Source organism: Protobothrops mucrosquamatus, unplaced genomic scaffold, assembly GCF_001527695.2.
Source record: "Protobothrops mucrosquamatus isolate PMUCROS unplaced genomic scaffold, P.Mucros_1.0 scaffold_158, whole genome shotgun sequence".
Lineage (NCBI taxonomy): Eukaryota > Metazoa > Chordata > Lepidosauria > Squamata > Viperidae > Protobothrops > Protobothrops mucrosquamatus.
Window position 1 is genome coordinate 346,425 of NW_015386234.1, and position 19,547 is coordinate 365,971.

The 19,547-nt window shown below is 38.1% G+C and overlaps 1 protein-coding gene across 1 annotated transcript in view; it reads right to left on the reverse strand.

Moving 5' to 3' along the window:
* Positions 1-1,304: 1,304 nt before the first annotated feature.
* The window catches only part of ANAPC1 (anaphase promoting complex subunit 1), a 55,572-nt gene continuing 37,329 nt past the window's right edge, over positions 1,305-19,547 (reverse strand). The window contains exons 32-47 of the mRNA XM_029285040.1: positions 19,357-19,435; positions 17,733-17,807; positions 16,482-16,558; positions 13,971-14,061; positions 12,974-13,027; positions 11,651-11,844; positions 10,355-10,441; positions 9,018-9,135; positions 7,608-7,685; positions 7,286-7,353; positions 6,654-6,792; positions 4,379-4,465; positions 3,622-3,717; positions 3,105-3,303; positions 2,516-2,650; positions 1,305-1,657 (exon numbers count right to left, since the gene is read on the reverse strand). Coding sequence (XP_029140873.1) covers positions 1,542-1,657; positions 2,516-2,650; positions 3,105-3,303; positions 3,622-3,717; positions 4,379-4,465; positions 6,654-6,792; positions 7,286-7,353; positions 7,608-7,685; positions 9,018-9,135; positions 10,355-10,441; positions 11,651-11,844; positions 12,974-13,027; positions 13,971-14,061; positions 16,482-16,558; positions 17,733-17,807; positions 19,357-19,435 — 1,693 coding nt within the window. The 3' untranslated portion in view covers positions 1,305-1,541. The remainder of the gene's footprint in view (positions 1,658-2,515; positions 2,651-3,104; positions 3,304-3,621; positions 3,718-4,378; positions 4,466-6,653; positions 6,793-7,285; positions 7,354-7,607; positions 7,686-9,017; positions 9,136-10,354; positions 10,442-11,650; positions 11,845-12,973; positions 13,028-13,970; positions 14,062-16,481; positions 16,559-17,732; positions 17,808-19,356; positions 19,436-19,547) is intronic.

A 19,547-nucleotide genomic window follows, 5' to 3' on the forward strand; every position in this document is an offset into this window, starting at 1 on the left:
ATTAGTGCTATTTATTCATTTAAAGTAATTAAGCCCTAATAAGGTGCAAATAAGGTCACAAAATGTGTTCACATGATCCTGAGACACAGCAACTGTCATAAATGCATGCCAGTTGCCAAGCATCCAAATTTTCATCCTGTGATCATGGGCATGCTGCAGTGGTCATAGGTGTGAAAAATGGTCATAAATCACATTTCAGTGCTATTGTAACAATCACTAAACAAATGATTGTAAGTCAAGAACTATCCATGCAACTCCAGTCCTCTGGGAAGAGTGCTTTTGTGTTTATTCCTGCATGTGGACTCACATGCATGAGGGACCACCGTAAATGTGGCTTCTACAGGTGGTCCACAACATACCACCATTCATTTAACAATCGTTCGAAGTTACAATGGCACTGAAAAATGTGACTTGCAACCGGCCCTCATATTTACATTCCTCACAGCATTCCTACTGTTGCATAATTAAATTTCAGGGCACTTGGCAACCAGCATGTATTTATGACAGTTGCAGAGTCCTGGGATAGGCAATCACCATTTGTGACCTTCCCAGCTGGCTTCCAACAAAGGATGCCAGATTCATTTAATGACCACATGAATCACTTAACAACCATGGCAAAAAAGAGTTCTAACATCGGATGAGATTCACCTTGCTTAGTAACAGAAATTCTGGCCCCAATGGTGGTCATAAGATGAAGACCCATATCCATCAATCTGTGTTATGTGTTTGGGTGCCTTGGCAATGCAGGCCATGAAGTATCGGGATGTGGCGCTCCTGGCGCTCGTGTAAATGGAGCTCGACTGCTGCTCACGCAGGTGAAGATGCTCATGCGCACGTGTGCTCACCAGCCATTCCTGTGGCCCAGCTGCAATCCTCTCACGGCCCACTAGTGGGCTGCAGCCCACAGGTTGGGGACCCCCTGCTATATAGAACAAAACACAACAAAACAAAGTAGCCCAGAGGGAAAGATTGAATGTCCCAAATCACTTAAGTAAATGTTCTTTTTGAATACTCACAGAATATAGGAGTAGCACAGGACACTGCCTATGTTACTAGATTTTTGTATTACTTTTGAGCAATCTGAGACTTTGGAGATTTATATGGAAATATTTCAGTGTCTGCATTTCCCCCACTGGCGATTCAAAACTATTAACCATCACTTTTGTTTGTATGTTGTTACAATTAGACACGATTAAATGCAATTGACCAAAGGATGCTGCACTGCATGGCGCTGATATTTTACTTCCAGATGGTCTATTTTTCAAGTGTATCATCAAGACATTTTTGTTTTTTGCAAACAAATTTTATTTACAAAAGTAAATGTATTAATTTGTACTGGCATGTCAGCCGTCCAACAATATATATAAACCTCTCTTGATCACTCTGAAAACATAAAAAGGGAATGGAAAAATGTGTTAGATGTTAAGTTTGTGAACTTGAAAGCAAAGGTATATCTTTGCTATGTATCTTTCATTCCATGTAAAATACTACATTGGTACTGTGTCTGGTTACTCAGATAAGTCAATCTTGCGTAATTGGTTTCACAAAGTCATTGCCTGTGGATTTCCCAGCAAAAGAGGTGCAAGCCTCAGCAGTGCACGAACTGGCATCTTCAGTGGTTTGAATTTCAAGAGGAGCTCAGAAAAACTTGTACTACCTAGAAAATATATTGAGAGAAAACAATTTTCCAGCTGTAAGAACATACATACAAAAATGCTGTGTTTTAGAAACAAATATAAGTAGTCCTCAACTTACAACAGTTCGTTTAGTGACTGAAGTTATAATGGTACTGAAAAAAGTGACATATGACTGTTTTTCACATGACCTTTGCCACATCCTCATGGTCACATGATCAAAATTCAGATGCTTGGCAACTGACTCATATTTATGATGGTTGCATGTCCTGGAATCATGTGATCACCTTTTGCAACCTTCTGACAAGCAAAAGTCAATGAGGAGGCCAGATTCACTTAACAACCGTGTTACTAACTAAATAACTGCAGTAATTCACTTAACAACTGTGCAGAAAAGGTTATAAAGTTAAGGGCAAAATTCCCTTAACTACTGTCTCTCTTAGCAACAAAAAATTTGGACTCAATTGTCATAAGTCAAGGACTACCTGTATAGCCCTTTGGTGGTGTACAGCAGTTTTGATTTTCCTATTATTTAAAACACGGAGATCAAATAGGCACATTTTAACAGGGTTCAGAGATCTGTCTGTGACTTAGTACATTTAGATAATCACATCACCATGCTTTAAAAATTATGTTTCACGCCTTCTCTAGCCTCATGGGTTTTACTTATCCAACAACATTAAACGGTGACAATGAATCTAGTCTTCATCTGCTGTATCATAAATTCATTCTCTCTCTCTCACTCGTGGCCCCGTTTGTGTCTGTGCGCGCACATAAAATGCTTCCCCCCCTCTTTCCCTGCGGTCTGCCGACTGAGAAAGGTTGGAGGCCTTTGCCTTAGTGTTAAAATATTTTTTAAAGGATCAAAATGGTAAATTTACCTTCCAAGCCTCCAGCTAACAGCTGTCCTGGAATTGGGACTGAATGATATGTAAGGAAACATGCCAACATACTTAATTGAGATTCATCAATAAGTTGTCCACTTAAATAGGAATGCAAACAAATATCACCGCCAGCTGAAATACACACAAGGGAGATATTTTAGGGGATATAAATGGGATCTGCACCAAATATTGGAAAGTAGAGTTCTGTTCAAAATCCTAGCAAACTGACTATATCTTCCTCTGTGATATTTCATACCTTTCACTATCACCATTACCCATTTCCTCTTTCTTCACTCTATTATCAGTTTAAAAGTATTCATTATGGATTCCGCATCATTAATAGGTGAGCATCTCTTAGTTTTTTCCCAAAGTGTATTTTTCCTTGGCTAACACTACCTTGTACTTACTGATACTTCCCTTGTATGCCTATGCCTCCATTTTCAATATATACTAACAAAGAACTGTTAATTACCACATTAATTTTCTTCATTTCTAGGGTAAAAGTCAAAATTAAAGTAGAAACCATTTTCAGTTTAAAGAACTTATTGTAGCCTTCTACCAGTACAGTAGATAATGAAAGCTTTACCTTGCAGCCACTGATCCAAGGTATTATCGATAGAACACTTCATCACAGGTAAAAATTCTGAATTCATGAAAAGCCCTGCATGTGGATTTTTCCTTATTCTTTCCTGATGACTTCTGGAATTAAAAAACTCTAGAACCAACTTTATCTGCCACAAGTCAAATGTCTCAGACATTTCTTTTTTTTCTAATCGTCTCACGGCCTAGCACAAAAAGAAATGAAGAGGGAATTAAATTAATACAGTAGGGGCAAAGGAGTTACATGTAAGATAATTATCACAAGGTGATGTTCCACTGAATTTGATTTTCCTCAGATATATGTTTGTTATAGATAATAACGGAAACTTGAATTCTAGAAAGCATAAAATAAAATGTGACTGAGGATAAATTATTACAAGTAAATTTTTAAAGCATAATTCAGGAAATTAAAATAATTGTAAATTCACTTAATGTTTGTTTTCTTTAAACTAAAAAATAAGTGTATACATGAATAAGAACATATGCTGAGGAGAAAAAATTACCTGGTCAATTGCTATATAAGCTGGCAACATCTCTGGATTTTCCTGAGTAACACACTCATACAGAATAGATGAAAAGAGGTCAAAAACTTCCTGTTTCTGAAATAAAAAATATATATTTTACAAAGCACACCATCTACTCTTTTAAACATTTGCACCTTTTCTAATTAGTCCAATTCAAAAACATACTTGGGAGTATTTTCTGTTTTACAGTATCTAGAACACAGCATTCAGTTCAGACTTGAATTACATGTTCTTCTTGGATCCCAATACCAGAAAGCTAGAATTAAATGCAAAATGATGAATCCCTTATTCATTTATTTAAAATGCAATGTGTGCATAGATATTAAATATTTCCTCACGGTTGGGAACTATTTTAGGAGAAACCAATTCCCATAGTATTGTCACAGCTTCAGTAATGAAAGCATTGGTGACGTGGCAATCATGTTCTCCATTATGTCCCTAACCTGGTCTTTTAAGTCTTTCAATGATCTGTCATCACCACTCTAATTAAGTCTATCCACCTTACTGCCGATCATCCTCATTACTCCCTATGTCTTTGACCATAGTTCCTATAATTTCTGGTCAGCATATCCTCTGGCTGCCAATTATGAGAATTGTGGCCCAATATAGCTGGGAAATCCAGGTTGGATAAGGATCATCTATGTCATTAGACATTTCAGAATTTTTGACCAATATAACTAATTCCCTTACACACCCTCCCCCATTTTCCCAGCCAGGTTTACATCTGACAACGTACTTGCCCCATAGTAGCAGCTGGCTTGCAAAAATAGTCAGCAAATGAAAGCAGTGCTGGATCAGATGTGAAAGCAGAAATAGCTTCTGGCTAAAAATAAAATGATATTTGAAATTAGAAGATTTCCCTTTTTTGGTTGCAAATTATTCTTTATGAGAAAGTACATTTTACATCCCCCACACCATCAGTGTCTTGGTAAGAACCTCTTGAAAAATAGTCATGCTTTCATCTCCACATATTTAGATTACTGGAGTACACTCTGTGTGGTGCTACAGTTATTACAGAATACAGTGGTCTGATTGCTGATGCACAAGATGCACTTTGACTACCTAGCACTTGTTCTTAAGCCATTGCATAGTAATCTATAAGTTTCCAAGCCCAATTCAGGATGGTAGTTATTACATATAAAGCTCTATATCAGTGATGGCGAACCTTTTAGGGCCCGAGTGCCCAAACTGCAACCGAAAACCCACTTATTTATCACCGGGTGCCGGGTGGGCGTGGCCCACTGGGTGGTCATGGCTGTGGTCATGGCAGACTGGATGGGTGTGGCCAAGGTGGGCATGGTCACCTCGATGTTGCTCATGGGGAAGGACGCCTATGGGGGCCGGGCAGGGTTAGGGGAGATCCAGGGGGTCTCTGGCAGGTGGGGCGGTGGGCAGGAGGCTCGTCCTGTGGGGTGAGGCGAGGCATGGCGGGGGTGCCATTGCCGCGGGGCAAGGCGAGGCAGGGGGCGGGGCGGCTGCTGCCTGACACCATTGGCCACACACAGAGGCCAGCAAGTGCATGGGGGCCGACAGTGTCCGTCAGAAGCCACAGCCTGCCGGCCCCTCAACTGGCGCATTCTGGGGCTCCGCAGCCCACCGCCAGCAGTTCAGAGAAGCTGCCTCTGAGCTGGATGGACGGCCAACAGCTGAGGAGGCGATGCAGTGGGTCGTGCCCAGGAAAAGGACAGCATGTGAGGCCAGGAGGGATGGGATGGGGGGGAGGGAGGGAAAACAGCAGTGCGGGGATGCATCCCGCCAGATGGGAGCTCGGTGAGTTAGTGGGCAGCTGGTTGAAGAGGGACGATTGTCATTTCCAGCGCATGGTGCGCGTGCCAACAGAGAGGGCTCTGAGTGCCGCCTCTGGCACACGTGCCATAGGTTCGCCACCACTGCTCTATATAGTACTATGTTGGATATTACAGTATCTTCAAAATGATTCTTCCTGTCCCATGAGATCATGAGAGACACACTACTTAAGAGTCTAACCTCTCAAGAGCTGGGCTCAGGAGTGTGGTTTTTCTGTGATAGTTCCAATGCTCCATAATTCTCACCCTGTGCCCGCCCCCCAGCATGCCACTTCTGTTATCTAGGTGCCATTCAAGATGCTGATTATTAAACCCTATATGGCTCAGGCCCTTTTGGATCTTAGAGACAACTTCTCCCAAACAGATGCTGCTCTCTTGACCTAAGTGAAAAGGGAATGCCCGCTGAAGGTCCCTTTCTAACATGAGGGAGAGCAGGAAGTAGTGGCTGCTCCCTTTCTTTGGAATTGCTAATCCCCAAGGCAAGGGTGGTCTGTATTCTTATCACCTTCTGGAGAATAGTTAAAATTTGAGTTTTCCAGAAGTCTTTGAGGGGATCTGGATTATTGCTTACAATTTTTTAAAAAAACTTCTTTAAACACCACCTAGAATCTCTGGAATGAGGTGGTATATGAATCAATCAATCAATCAGCTTAGTGGTAACCTGATGTTTTTGAGTTTTAGGCTATTTCTCGGAGATATTGCAGATTTGGTTTCAGATTACTACAATAAAGCGAATATCGCAATAAAGCAAGTCACACAATTGTTGGGTCTCCCAGTGCATGTAAAAGTTATGTTTACATTATACTGTTGTCTGTTAGGTGTGCAATAGCATTATGTCTAAATAAATGTACATAATTTAAATAATTTATTACTAAGAGTGCTAATTATTATCTGAGCCTTCAGCAAGTAATCTTTTTACTGGTACAGGGTCTTGTAAAACAAATCTGCAAATAACAATATCTGCAAAGAGCAATAAAGTGAAGGGAAATAAAACGAGGCATGCCTGTACTTTGCAGGTACCATTAATCTCCCGGTGACGGCCTTTCTACCATATCTCTGAATTCATTTTCCATTACCCAACTCAGCTTTCTAGTTAAAAAATTTAGTTAATTCTTTCAGAATGGAAAAAGTTTTATCTAGCATCACTGCTGGTACGATTAGATGGCAGCAGACAGCACGGTAATTTCAAAGGGGGAGAAGAGCTACCTTCACTGCATAGGCATCTGCATTTCGGTGAGTTACAGTCTGTGCTAACAAGCTTCGCCAGCCCATGGGGTCTTCTTTGTATGAAAGCTGCCCAGCTCTGAGTTTTACATAGAGCACACCATCCTTTGAAAGAATTGATCTGGGGGGAAAAAAAGAGAGAAATATTGAGTTGAACTCTTTTATTTATTCTTTTAGTACACAAAGTACAAGAAGATATGCCCTATATGGTTGTTCATGTAATTTAAGAATGGTCGTACAGCACAAATACTTCAGTATACTAAATATACTTCCAGATACAAAATACTTCAGTATACTAAGTATACAGTGAAAGGGCAGCAGGAGGCCTGAAACACAGAGGGCCAACAGGGCATAGAAGGGAAGAGATAGTGGCCGGAGGGAATTAAAGTGCCCCTATGGTCCTAAGCGCACACAGGTTGCTAAGTGCCTGAACTCTGATCGTGTGAGTGCGATGGTGCCACAACAGCTGTAACTTTAAGGACCGATTGAGAAATGGTGTTAAGTACTATCTGTAGCACAATAGAAAAGCAAACAGCTGTTTATATTTGGATTCCAGAGCCAGTAAAATTGCAAGACAGCGTACAACTATTCAGAATGTTCAGCATGACACTTACTTTAAATGATGCAGCCCTTTGCTTAAATCGATCAGCAGTTCCCAATATCGGGGACCTTTCACTCTGATCTGGAAGGATAACAAATTTAAGTTGTAGATATAAGATTACAAAAAACCTTCAAGTTCCGTATTTCAGGGGAAGTCCCCATACTTTCCAAAGAATCCTTCCTCCTGGCAAAGTCTAGAGAGTCTGATATATGACGTTTTGCCCTTGAAGAACATATCACCTTCTTAAACATGCATTCTCAGAAATGCTGTCTGCACGTGCAGGGGTTTAGGAACTACATCTCAGTAACTTTGCAAAAGAGAATCATCTTGCATACCTGCTTCAGTAAGTGAAGTTCAGGGAGAAGGGTGGGTGCCATAAATTCCTCAGATGTTTCTTCGTACCACTGAGTTCCCTTTGAAATACAAAACAGTTTAGTCAAAAAATATGAAATGTAGATGTAGAAAACATTCACAAACCACATAAGCTTAGGTCAGGGGTAGGCAACCTCGGCTCTTTTATGACTGGTGGACTTCAACTCCCAGAATTCCTGAGCCAGCATGGCTGGCTCAGGAATTCTGGGAGTTGAAGTCCACCAGTCATAAAAGAGCCGAGGTTGCCTACCCCTGGCTTAGGTGGAATGTATAAAGCCCACATCTCAAATTCAAATTACTACTTTTCTCATTTACAGGCATGAAAGATGTTTTCTAAATCGCATGGGATGAAACAACCAGGTTTCAAGAAAATAGATGGATTACATGGAAAAAATCTTCTAATTTTAAGGCCATGGGATATTTCTGCCATAGACCATTCCAGGGTTTGTGGCTTTACTACAAAATAATGAACTGATCCTGCAGATATTGTCTGTTCTTCAGAATCGTACTCTTCATTTCATGTGTTTTATCTTAAGGCTATGCCAAATTATGGGTGGAGTGTAGCTATTTCTTTAAGCCAACCTTTCTTGATAGGATCTGCAAGAGGTCGGAAGTGGTTCTATGAAAGATTGTGATTGGAAAAAAACAACCCCACATTTTTTTAAACTTTGCACTTTGACTATTATTATTGGATGATTATATCCACAACTTAATGGTCACATTAATGTACTGTGAACTGTAGATATATTTTTATGCAGGATTTCCCTGAGATCTGAAAATTATTTCAAAGGTTATTCCAGGGTTAAAAGATTGAGCAGTCTGTTTTAAGATAATGCACTTGGAATGCACCAAATGTTCCAAGGTTAGGAGGCAGGGTACTCCCTGAGATTAACTTCTAGTGGTGGATAGTGGTTTAAATTGTACCAGCTACATCAGTTACATAGCAACGTTGATAGTCTAATGCAGGGGTAGTCAACCTTGGCTCTTTTATGACTCGTGGACTTCAATTCCCAGAATTCCTGAGCCAGCTTAGCTGGCTCAGGAATTCTGGAAGTTGAAGTCCACGAGTCATAAAAGAGCCAAGGTTGACTACCCCTGGTCTATTGTTTTACATTACATCAACAAGATATGTAATGTTTTACAAAAATATTACATACCTTGGATTTTTTATAGAAATATCCTTTTTAATTTTGAGAAAGATTTGATTTACCTAACGCAAAACAGCAATTGTGAGTTACCATCCCTCCCATTCTTTCAAAGAATAGCCTAGCTTTCTCCAGTTCAGGCAGCACTGTGCAGTTATTTCACCTGCCCTAACCCGCATTTCAGAGAATAAAACCTTTTTTTCTCCGAGTGTCACAGAATTTACGTACCTTGTAGGTAACCTCCAGCAATGCATAGCAAGGGGTATCTGTATCTACATCCACAGGGACAAGGAGTCTGGGTTCAGCTGCCAGGACATACAGATGCCGCAGGGCTTGAAGGTGATACCTGTGGCAGAGAAGAAATAATGTAGGCTATTGACTCTTTCTGTATGAATCCATCCATCTCTCATGAATAGCCAAAGATCCATTTAAATATCCTTTCCCTCCTACTTTTGGAGAGATGTGGTCTTGATTCTGTGAAACACTTTTTTTTCAAAGTGATCCAGATTTCATAGTTGTTGAGAAAAAGAATATGCTCTGGAGAGCCTTGAGAAGGTATCAAAGATAATTTTGGAATTAAAACGTCTGAAATTAGAATTTGTAGATTTGTAAGGGTGCAGGCATAGATGCACACCTCAAAGATTTCTGAATTGTAACTTTTCTTTTTCCTGTGAGAGAGGGAGAGAGAGAGAAAGAGAGGACACATTTGCTCCTTAGCCAGAGGACAATTGTGCTGGCATGGAGACTGATAGGTTTTAGATCTTCAGTTTCATAACTGAAATAAAATATATGCTTCATTCATTTACACTGAAAGATTCATTTAAAGAACTTGCTAAAACTATTGTGGTTTTAGTGCATTAGTATTTATAGATTGCAGAGGCTGGGTATTTACTCACAGTCACCCTGTGGTAAGATATGTAGCCAATAAATTAGGTAGGTAGGTAGGTAGGTAGGTAGGTAGGTAGGTAGGTAGATAGATAGATAGATAGATAGATAGATAGATAGATAGATAGATAGATAGATAGATAGATAGATAGATGGAGGGGGGGCAGGCAGGCAGGCAGGCAGGCAGACAGACAGATTTATTGATTTAATTGAATTTCAGAATTGGTGAATATCATTGGCCAGATTGGCACACAGTTCAATGGGACTATTCCAACAGTAGAACTTCAGTCTCCAGTTTAGATTCTGTTTCTTTTTGCATGTTATGCATGGAAAAAACTAAGATATTTCTAGTTCCATGATGTTTTATAGCTTTTTCATATTTCCTCTTCCTTCCACAATTTGTCCCAAGTCTTCTTTACACATACTGAAAATTATTCCGTTTATTATACAGTATTAAGCAAATATGGCATTAGGCAGCTAATAAATTTAAATAAATAATTGAAGACCTACCAGAGATATCAAAATGTTAGGTTTCTTCTAGATCTCTGCAATTACTACAAGAAGATTTGTTTTTAACAAATATGTATTCACCAGACATTACAAGTTGAAATCCTATTTGCCAAATGACAAACATATCAGGCCAAACTATTTCTATCTACCTCTTAATCAGGTCCCTTTACCTGTTATCAGTACTGTGAACTGGGAAATGAGGGTAGAGCGCACAAAGAAGAGCAGCAATTGATGAATTTGAAGTGCTAAGTGAATATCTGTAAAGAAACAATATTTTCCCATGAGACAATAAAAAGCATTTTCTTGTCAAGCCAAAATATGGTCCCATCTTATAATGACTGTAATATCAGTTCTACGCCAAAAGCCCTATTAGAGTTTTTAAATGGAGATGGCAGGGATTTCATTCAAAATTTGCAAGCAAAATATGCTGTCTTTACATGGACAGATGGAAGAATAACTCAATCCCATTGGTTTGCTTTTAAAAATTTATTATATGCCATCAAGTCACTGTCAGCTCTTAACTTTTTCTTCATGATTGATTTGCTTTAGTTAAACATATTTACAGAAACATATTCTGCATATTTTATTTTTCTTGTAGGAAACTAGCTTTTGAAAGAATTTGGAATTACTATTAGATGCATGGAAAGATCTATATCATCAAACCTAAATTTCTGGGACACTGTAATGTCACTCAGTCCTGCTCTTTATTCTAGTTTCATTTTTTGATATAATAATTTATATTCTATCTTTCTATTACCTGTACTTATGATTTCGCAGCATGATGATAAACTATAAAGCCAATACAAGAGGATGTGATTTTTAAAAGTTACCAAGAATTACACCATAAAGGTGAGAAAGTAGAACATATACATTAAATATCAGATAACATTTATACACTGTGTTATTAAGTCAAATCTTAACAAAATAGTGGAAGACCATCAGGGAACGTGCCATTACTGAAAATGCTCTTATGAAATCCTTTTCAATGTTTCTGTGTTTTTGTTCCTCCTAGGAACCAGGAAGAACTTTTTCTAAAAACAACCAATCTAATGCTATGATTATCCTAAACTAAACAATCCTAAACTCATATAACTAAGCAATACTGTGGACAAGATCTATCCTTCCTTGCAGCCTATAACAATTAATCAGTGGAACAACCTGCCTCCAGAAGCTGTGACTACTCCAACACTGGAAATTTTTAAGAAGAGATTGGAGAGCCATTTGTCTGAAACGGTATAGGGTTTCCTGCCTGAGCAGGGGGTTGGACTAGAAGACCTCCAAGGTCCCTTCCAACTCATGTTATTCTATTTCTTTATTCTATTTTCTATCTGTATACCAAGGTTAATAGCAAAGAGATCCTAGATTCTTCAGGTTTGGGTTTTGGTTTTTTTTTTGGCTTTCTGGATGTTTATATGCATGGAAATATAAAAGATTAAGGAGCAGAAGACTCTCAAACCACAGATTACCTTCCTCCTCCCAGAAAGAGGAGTCCCAGAGCCATATGGTGTGCCATATGGAATCCATAGTTCATTTCTCCACCAGTCTTCTTGTGTAGAAAACGACAGAGCTGAAGGATCTTCAGGTTCCCAGATCCTGCCATCACCATTGAAAGGGAAAGCAACACCACACTCAGACAAGTCTCTAGGTTATAGTGTCCAGCCTAAGAAATATGGGAGAGATTGTTTTTATACCTAATTTGCACATTCTAAATATGCTTCTAAGCTGGCTAGATTGCAATCTTTAGAGGAACTAATTTTAGCAAATAACAGACTATATAAAGCACACCAACTTCCGCAATACTTACTCTGAAAACAAAATCATTTATACCAAGAATAAGCAACCCACATCCTGTACATACGCACCCAAGAATCATCCCATCATTATTCAGTGGGAAAATACTGATTTTAACGGTCAAGTTTTTTTTTTCTTTTGTGGGTGCAAATCAAATTAAATGTTAAACTTCTTCCCCATCACATAAACATTGAAAGAAACAAGCAGAAAAACTCCCTTTCCGCCCCCCACCTCCACCCCAGTAATGTTACCCTATCACAGCCATATAACTACAGCCCCTGGCAGGTAAAAATAATAAAAACACCAGCTCCTAGCCAACAAAAAATGCCTTTTGCAATCTAAGCAAAGAGGAGGTAAAAGACAGATTGTCTCTACTAGTAATCGTTAAGGGATTTGGGCTGCCAACCATTTAACTAGCAATATTAGTACTGCTACTTGTTGTAAATAAAGTTGCTAAAATTAAGAACCCTTGGAAAAAAGAGAATGAGTAGATATTACTTTTGAGAGGAATATGAATTCCTACTAGCCTGATAAATCTCAAATGACATAAAATTCTCTCTTTCTTAGTATTTGGCTTACACCCTATCTACTAAAAAAAAATCTGATACTTTCCAGAAAGAATATCTTTTTTTTTACATTCATATAACTGAAGCAACTTGTACAGTTTATTATTACAACAATTACTACCTAATAAGCAAGCATTAGACATGATCCTTTCCACACAACATGCTCAAAACATAGATGCTTCCTGCAATAAACTCTCTGTCATTCATGCGAAAAGCTATTCACAGGATCCGTGTAATGTGCTGCAGCACAGGGGTGGACTGAAACACACTCCGTGAATTTTAAGTATGTGTGCATGGACATGGAAAGATAAGGCAAGGTAGAATTTTCTGTGAGCCAGTTTGATGATCTAATAAACCCCAACTGATTTAAACAAGAAGAGTAGTATACAACTTCACTTTTACTAATACAGTAATGAATTTAAAGAAACTTACAATGGAAGCTGTGGCTGATGATAAACATTTCATGAAGTCTTTTGCAAATGCAAACTAGAAAGAGAAATTCAAGATGAACAAATATATTGTGGCAATGAAAAAAACAAGCACAGAATGGAAAGAGAACTCAGAGATTCCAATCATGCAAACTAGACCTTCTGGTACAGTGCTACCCATAAGGAAATTCTCCTCTTTCACAGAATCAATGTTAAATATATTTGAGGTTCATCTGGCTAAGGCAAGAATCTCTATCAGGCAAATGAAGAATATCTCCTCATTTATGGTCCTCATGAAGTTCTCTAAAAACAAATACAGACATTCATCTGCACAATATTGTATTCTATGCTACATTTTGCAGTGTTGTGTTTTTAAATATATTGAAAGGTAAGCATTGTCATTACTACTCCATTTTAAAATGTTGGCTGATAGTTAAGGGATAGACATTATGTTAACTATCTGTCCAACAAGTACAGCTAGTTAAAAGACTAATTCCACCTTCCCTAACTTAGTATTGTCCAGATGTTCTGGACTGGAATTTCCACTATCCCCAGACATCAACAAGAATTTGACTGGGAAATACTGAAATAACTGATCATTGGGGAACGGCTCTGGGAAGAGCCAAAGAGAGAAGAGTTTAAAAGAAGGCAATTGTATTACTATAGAATAACGCTATGTATTAAGAAAAACAGATGTATACAGTATCTATTGATCTAAGTTAACTAAGTATCAATGAGCTCATCAGTCATGAGATGCCCAGACACCATCATTACTTTAGCCATGAGCTAAAGGAGAGTTGCCCTTTCTACTCTCTTCAATTTTTGTGCATGCCAACACTAGTTTTTCACAGGTAATCTTGCATTCATGAAGCTTGACACTCTCATTTGTCTTTCAACCAAGTGGAAACAGGTCTTGGAATCATAGTAATGTACTCTGGACTTGCATAATGTCCCAGCTGTGTAGATCACGTCAAATACTAATTAGCCATTAATCTACTTACCAAACAGTTAAATGCAGCCAGATTTTCTGAACCAGCAAATCGAAAACCCAGAGACAAACAGGCCCCAGCAATGATATAGACATGAGCCTGCCTAGAAAGAAACATTTAATATAAAAGTTTTTGAAATGTTGTGAAAAATTAATCATAGTGCCCTGCATTGCCTCAATTTTTTAAAAAGGAGGGGGGGAAACAGCAATGGCTCCAGTTCCTTCTACATCAGGTGAGCTGCATTCTCTTGGTTCCTGGAGGGGAATACTAAAGGAATGAACTGAGTCACTGAGGAAGTGCCTTGAAATAGCTTTGCTTCTAGAAGATTTGATATTGAATCAAATAAGACCTTCAAGTATGCCTGGAAGGTCTTATTTTATATAGTATATAGTATATAGTAAATCGTAGTTTTCCAAAGAAGATAAATGAAATGAAGAATGGTTCAGGAAGAAAATAAGGAAATGAAATCCTGAAAGCTCCTTTTTTATAGAGTTCATTACAACTGCACTGATTTCATCTAATGCAATATAGAAAAAGAGATTCTAAAGAGTGGGGAAATTGTTTTGTGCTGCTGCAAAGAATCCATTAAGAGATTATTCACTTTCTCTACACCTCCTTCTCATTTACTACTTACTAAAGTTCTCTTTGCTCAGAAAGTAGCTGAGTCATACACAGACTGCTGTTTCCAAAGATATGAATCTGATTTGTTTTTAAAAGCCATTTACAAACAGATTCATTGAAATATTAGATTAATGGCCACCGGCCACCTCTGTTTTAAAAGGTTTGGATTTTACAAATTTCATCAGGTCTCAAAGTACCAACCCACCCTCATCCTCAAATTAAATGGTATGCAATCTATTAAATGATATGCAATCTACTACCTATGAAATGGTTTGTTTCGCTCAATGAGAAATGTGAAAGTAAACAAGCAATTTTGGGATTCACATGAGTCCTCATCTCAAGTATCAGACGTACTGCACAAACCTCCTGTTTGAACTGGGAGACCCTTCCAGCTGTATTATGAGATGAAGCCAGAAATCAGCACTTTTCTGTACTCTAATAACATTTGAAAAGTATCAATAATGTAGTAATACTTGAAAAGTATCATAATGACTACAGTATAGGACAGGAGTCTGCAACCTTGACAACTTTAAGATTTGTGGACTTCAGCTCCCAGAATTCCTCAGCCAGCATAGCATAGCTGGCTGAGGAATTCTAGGAGCTGAAGTCCACAAGTCTTAAAGTTGTCAAGGTTGCAGACCCCTGGTATAGGAGAAGGAGTGACAAAGCCTGAGGGTGGAATCAAGAGAATCAGCCTAGAGTCTCCATGTTGCCACAAGCAGACTAAGTCCCTCTTGAATTCCGTTAAATCTTATCTAATACCAAAGTAATGCTAACCATTAGTCGACTAGATTCCTGAGCATAGACATGAAAAATAAATTAGTTTAATTGGAACTTAATGTGTGGCCCTGGTTTTTCATGCCATTTCATACAGTCAGAATATACTGAGGGCGATTATGAATGGAATTTTAAACTTACTGTAATTGGGGAGACTCCTATGGGTTATGCATCGATAGTTGATATAGTTAATATCAATGGATGGGAAGGCCCTAATGTAGGGTGAAAATACTTACTCCATGTATTATTATTATTCTCCAGAAATTCAAGAAACAAAAATACCTGTATATAATCATCTCCAAGGGTACTTCCTCATATTGCAGTGATGGCGAACCTTTTAGAGACCGAGTGCCCAAACTGCAACCCAAAACCCACTTATGCATTGTCGAGTGCCGGCTGGGTGTGGCCCATTGGGTGGGCATGGCTGCGGTAGTAACAGCAGACTGGGTGGGACTAAAACGTTCAATCAATCAATTCCAACTTTGCAAGATCTTTTTTTTCCCACGAGAAGTTGAAATTGACTCATTGATTGAACCTCTTTTTTTTTTGCACATGGCGGCGGAGGCCTAAAGCGAAAAGGTTTTATAAAACCCAGCTGAAGGCCTAGGACTGGGGTGATGGCGCGCGTGCCCACAGAGAGGGGTCCGAGTGCCGCCTCTGGCACACATGCCATAGGTTCGCCACCACTGTCATATTGTATTTGCAGTATAATAAGTGCTATACTCCATTTAATCTACATGGCATCACTAGTCTGATTTCAAAAATAGTTTATGTATTCAAGTTTCAAAGTCACTTTGTAGCAGTTTTTACACAGAAATGAATGTGTATAGAACCATAGCGGCACAGTGGTTAGAATGGAGTATTGAAGGCTGACTCTGCCAACTGTCAGGAGTTCAATCCTGCCCAGCTCAAGGTTGACTCAGCCTTCCATCCTTCCGAGGTCAGTAAAATGAGGAGCCAGATTGTTGGGGGAATTAGGCTGACTCTGTAAACCGTTTAGAGAGTACTGTGAAATACTATGAAGTGGTATATAAGTCTAAGTGCTATTGATGTTTCTATAAGCCTGAGAGTTATTCTTTATTTCACCTGCTTAACGATTCTGCAAGACAGAACACAATTACTTACGCCAAAGTCTCCAAATTAAGATCTTCTGATGAGGGCATCTCAGTTGCATGGAGTGAGACACTGTTCTCTCTAACAATCTATGGAAATGTAGTAACTGCAATTGGTGACTCTCAATTTTATAAAAGGCATCCTGTCTAAATTAAACTTTTATTAAATAATCAACCAGCCTTCTGTGGCTGATGGAGATGGTATGAATTGCAATACAATATATTGGGAAATTACCAGACTGTCAAGGGCAAAGGTGGAAGCAATTTTAACATATTCTCTCTTCCCTGTCTTGCCACAGAACATCCTCTGCAAGAAAGGATCTCTGGAGGAGGAGAAATTAATAAAAATTACATTCTCCCATTGCTACCACCTAGAACTCCGTTCAGGGAGGGTTCTGGTTAATGCAAGCAACGTAGTCTGGAACTTGTTGTTTCCAACTAAATTATTAAGACACAGAAAAAAAGATGGGCAGGTTTCTCAGATTTCCAGAAGGTTGACTTTTGAAAGCACCACTCACATTTTCTTCAATTTATGAACTGTTTATCAAATGAGAATAAAGTGAGATTCTCAGCATCTTGCAAGTCTACATTATATAGCCACAATCACAGTAGGATCTTATGCACTGCTTAACTGACTCCATATAAGAAAAGTGACTTTCAGTCTATGCTGAAAGAAATTCTGAAGTTTCTTGGGAGATTAATAGAGATTGTACAATTGTTGCCCAAATAATGTTGTCCACTTGCTAACTTTATATCCAGTCATTTGTTCAGTAGCTCAAGGTAGCATATAAAGCTCTCCATCTTCTCATTTTATTCACAAAAACCTTCTTGGGTAGATTTGGCCAGGAGAGATTGACCTAAAGTGCCCCCTCACTGTCCCTGGTTGAGGATGGACCTGAAGTTGGATCTCCCAAATGCCCATCAAACATTTTAATCATTTCACCATACTGTTACTCAAACATTTTGCAATGCACAGCCATATGGGCTGTTCTAAAATGCACTTTAGTATATGTGTATAATCAGCTAAGACCTAAAGAAACTAAAAAACTTTTCACACAAACTAACAAAGTGCCATGGAGTATTCCTTTCCTCCTATTCATTTGTAGTGCCATACACTAAACAAATAAATTCATTTGTAGTAGGTTGAGGTTTAGAAGCAGATATTCAAGATCTAAGGATACTAGTGAACAAAGCATTCTTGAAAGGCAGAAAATCCCGATATCATTGATTATATATAACAAGCATATTGAAAGCAGCAACTTACTTGTGGCACATTGCTATCAATCCATTTTGAACTGGGCATTATATCATCCCACATAATCAAGCATCGAGCAAGTGTCTTCAGGCAAGAAAAATGACAATCAAAAGAGGGTTAAAAATTAAGTTATGATAATGAGGTCAGATACTACAGTAATTTAAGAAATCAGAAAAAAATTAAATCTATTAGAATGATACATACAGTCCACCAATCCTTGAGCTCTCAGAGCAAATACAGATGTTACATTATGCAATGCCCCCATGTACAGAGTGTTACGTTATTTTCAGACTCATATACATACCCCTTGGAACAGGGAGAAATATCTCTAATTTTGCACAGTGTAATCCTATTTGCTGTTTTCAGTTACAATGACCACCAGGAGACAAGCATTATATGACCAGTTTTTATCCTATTTGGGACTTTTCAGACATAAGAAGCCAGATGTTATTCTTTGGACTTCAACTCTCTACTGGAAACTGAACCCATGAATCCCAAGTAGAATAAAACCAATGACATGATATCCATCTCCCGGTGGTCAATGTAAGTGAAGAAATCAAAATTGAATCAATTCATTGAAAAGTGATGGAATACCCATTTTATATTTATAAATGAAAAATGCCCTGAATCTGTATAATTGTACCTTATATTATACCTGTATAATTATAATTAAAAGGCATACAATTTTATGAAATATACCTCACTTCACAAAAGTTTATGACATGTAATAAGTTAGTTTGAAAAGATACCAGACTTCTGAATTTCATGGATTGATTGTTGTTAGTTAGCAAATATGTTTTTTAGACAAAAATGATACAAGACACATCTGCCTAGATTTAATCCTGATTTCTGTGTTTCTTTTCTCACTGTGGGAAAATATCAAACTGCTATGAGTTAACTGGAAATATTTGGAAGCACATAACTAAGATAAATTGCCAACATCATTGTGGGGATTTTTTTAAAATGTGTATGATTAAAAAGGTTTTAAATACACTCGTCATTGCCACCATAAAATTTTAAAACAGGCAATGAATGCTTCTTAAGTTTAATTCAAGAATATCTCAAATTTGAGCATAAACCTCACAGAAAGAACAATGGGGAGGATGTTCCAGTCACAGAACTTTCTAATGGTGTTTGTAACGACATGGATGGAACCATCATAATTTTGCCAAGCAGATTAGATCATAGAAATACATTTTGTATTTTGGAATAAAATATACATGCTTTATTTTTCAGACAACAGCTTTATTTGATACAACTAAGCCATGCGATTCTGATTTAAATTTATGTTGCTGAAAAACTTAAAAGGATGATTTCTTAAATGGTATGAACTGTACTGAGTGAGTCACATAAATATGATTATATAGTAAGATATCACAGAAATGTGGTGTTTTTCTGCTATTATCTCTGCTAACCACATGTGATATGGCAAGTCTTGCATGCAAAATGCAAAATGAGCTTAACTGGGGCAGGATGGAACTCTATGTGCTCAGTAGATAAGCAATAAAGTGATTGAATTACCTGGCAAGATAATCTATAGCACATTTAAACAGATTAATATAACAGTGCACACTATCAGTTTATTTTGGGCTGCTTCCTTTCCTAATAGAATAAAGGCAAAATAAAAACATACCCTCAATAAAAGGAATTCTGGTTTTACAAAGTCCAACAAATACATTGTGTCTGGAGCACAAAGCCAATCAGCAATCGATCTAACAAAATACAACATAAAAGCAGAATTGTAAATTAAAATGGCTTGCCTAATGAAGCATGGGAAACTACTTCAATGCATCTTAAATGGCTGAGTTTGCTATTGCTATACAG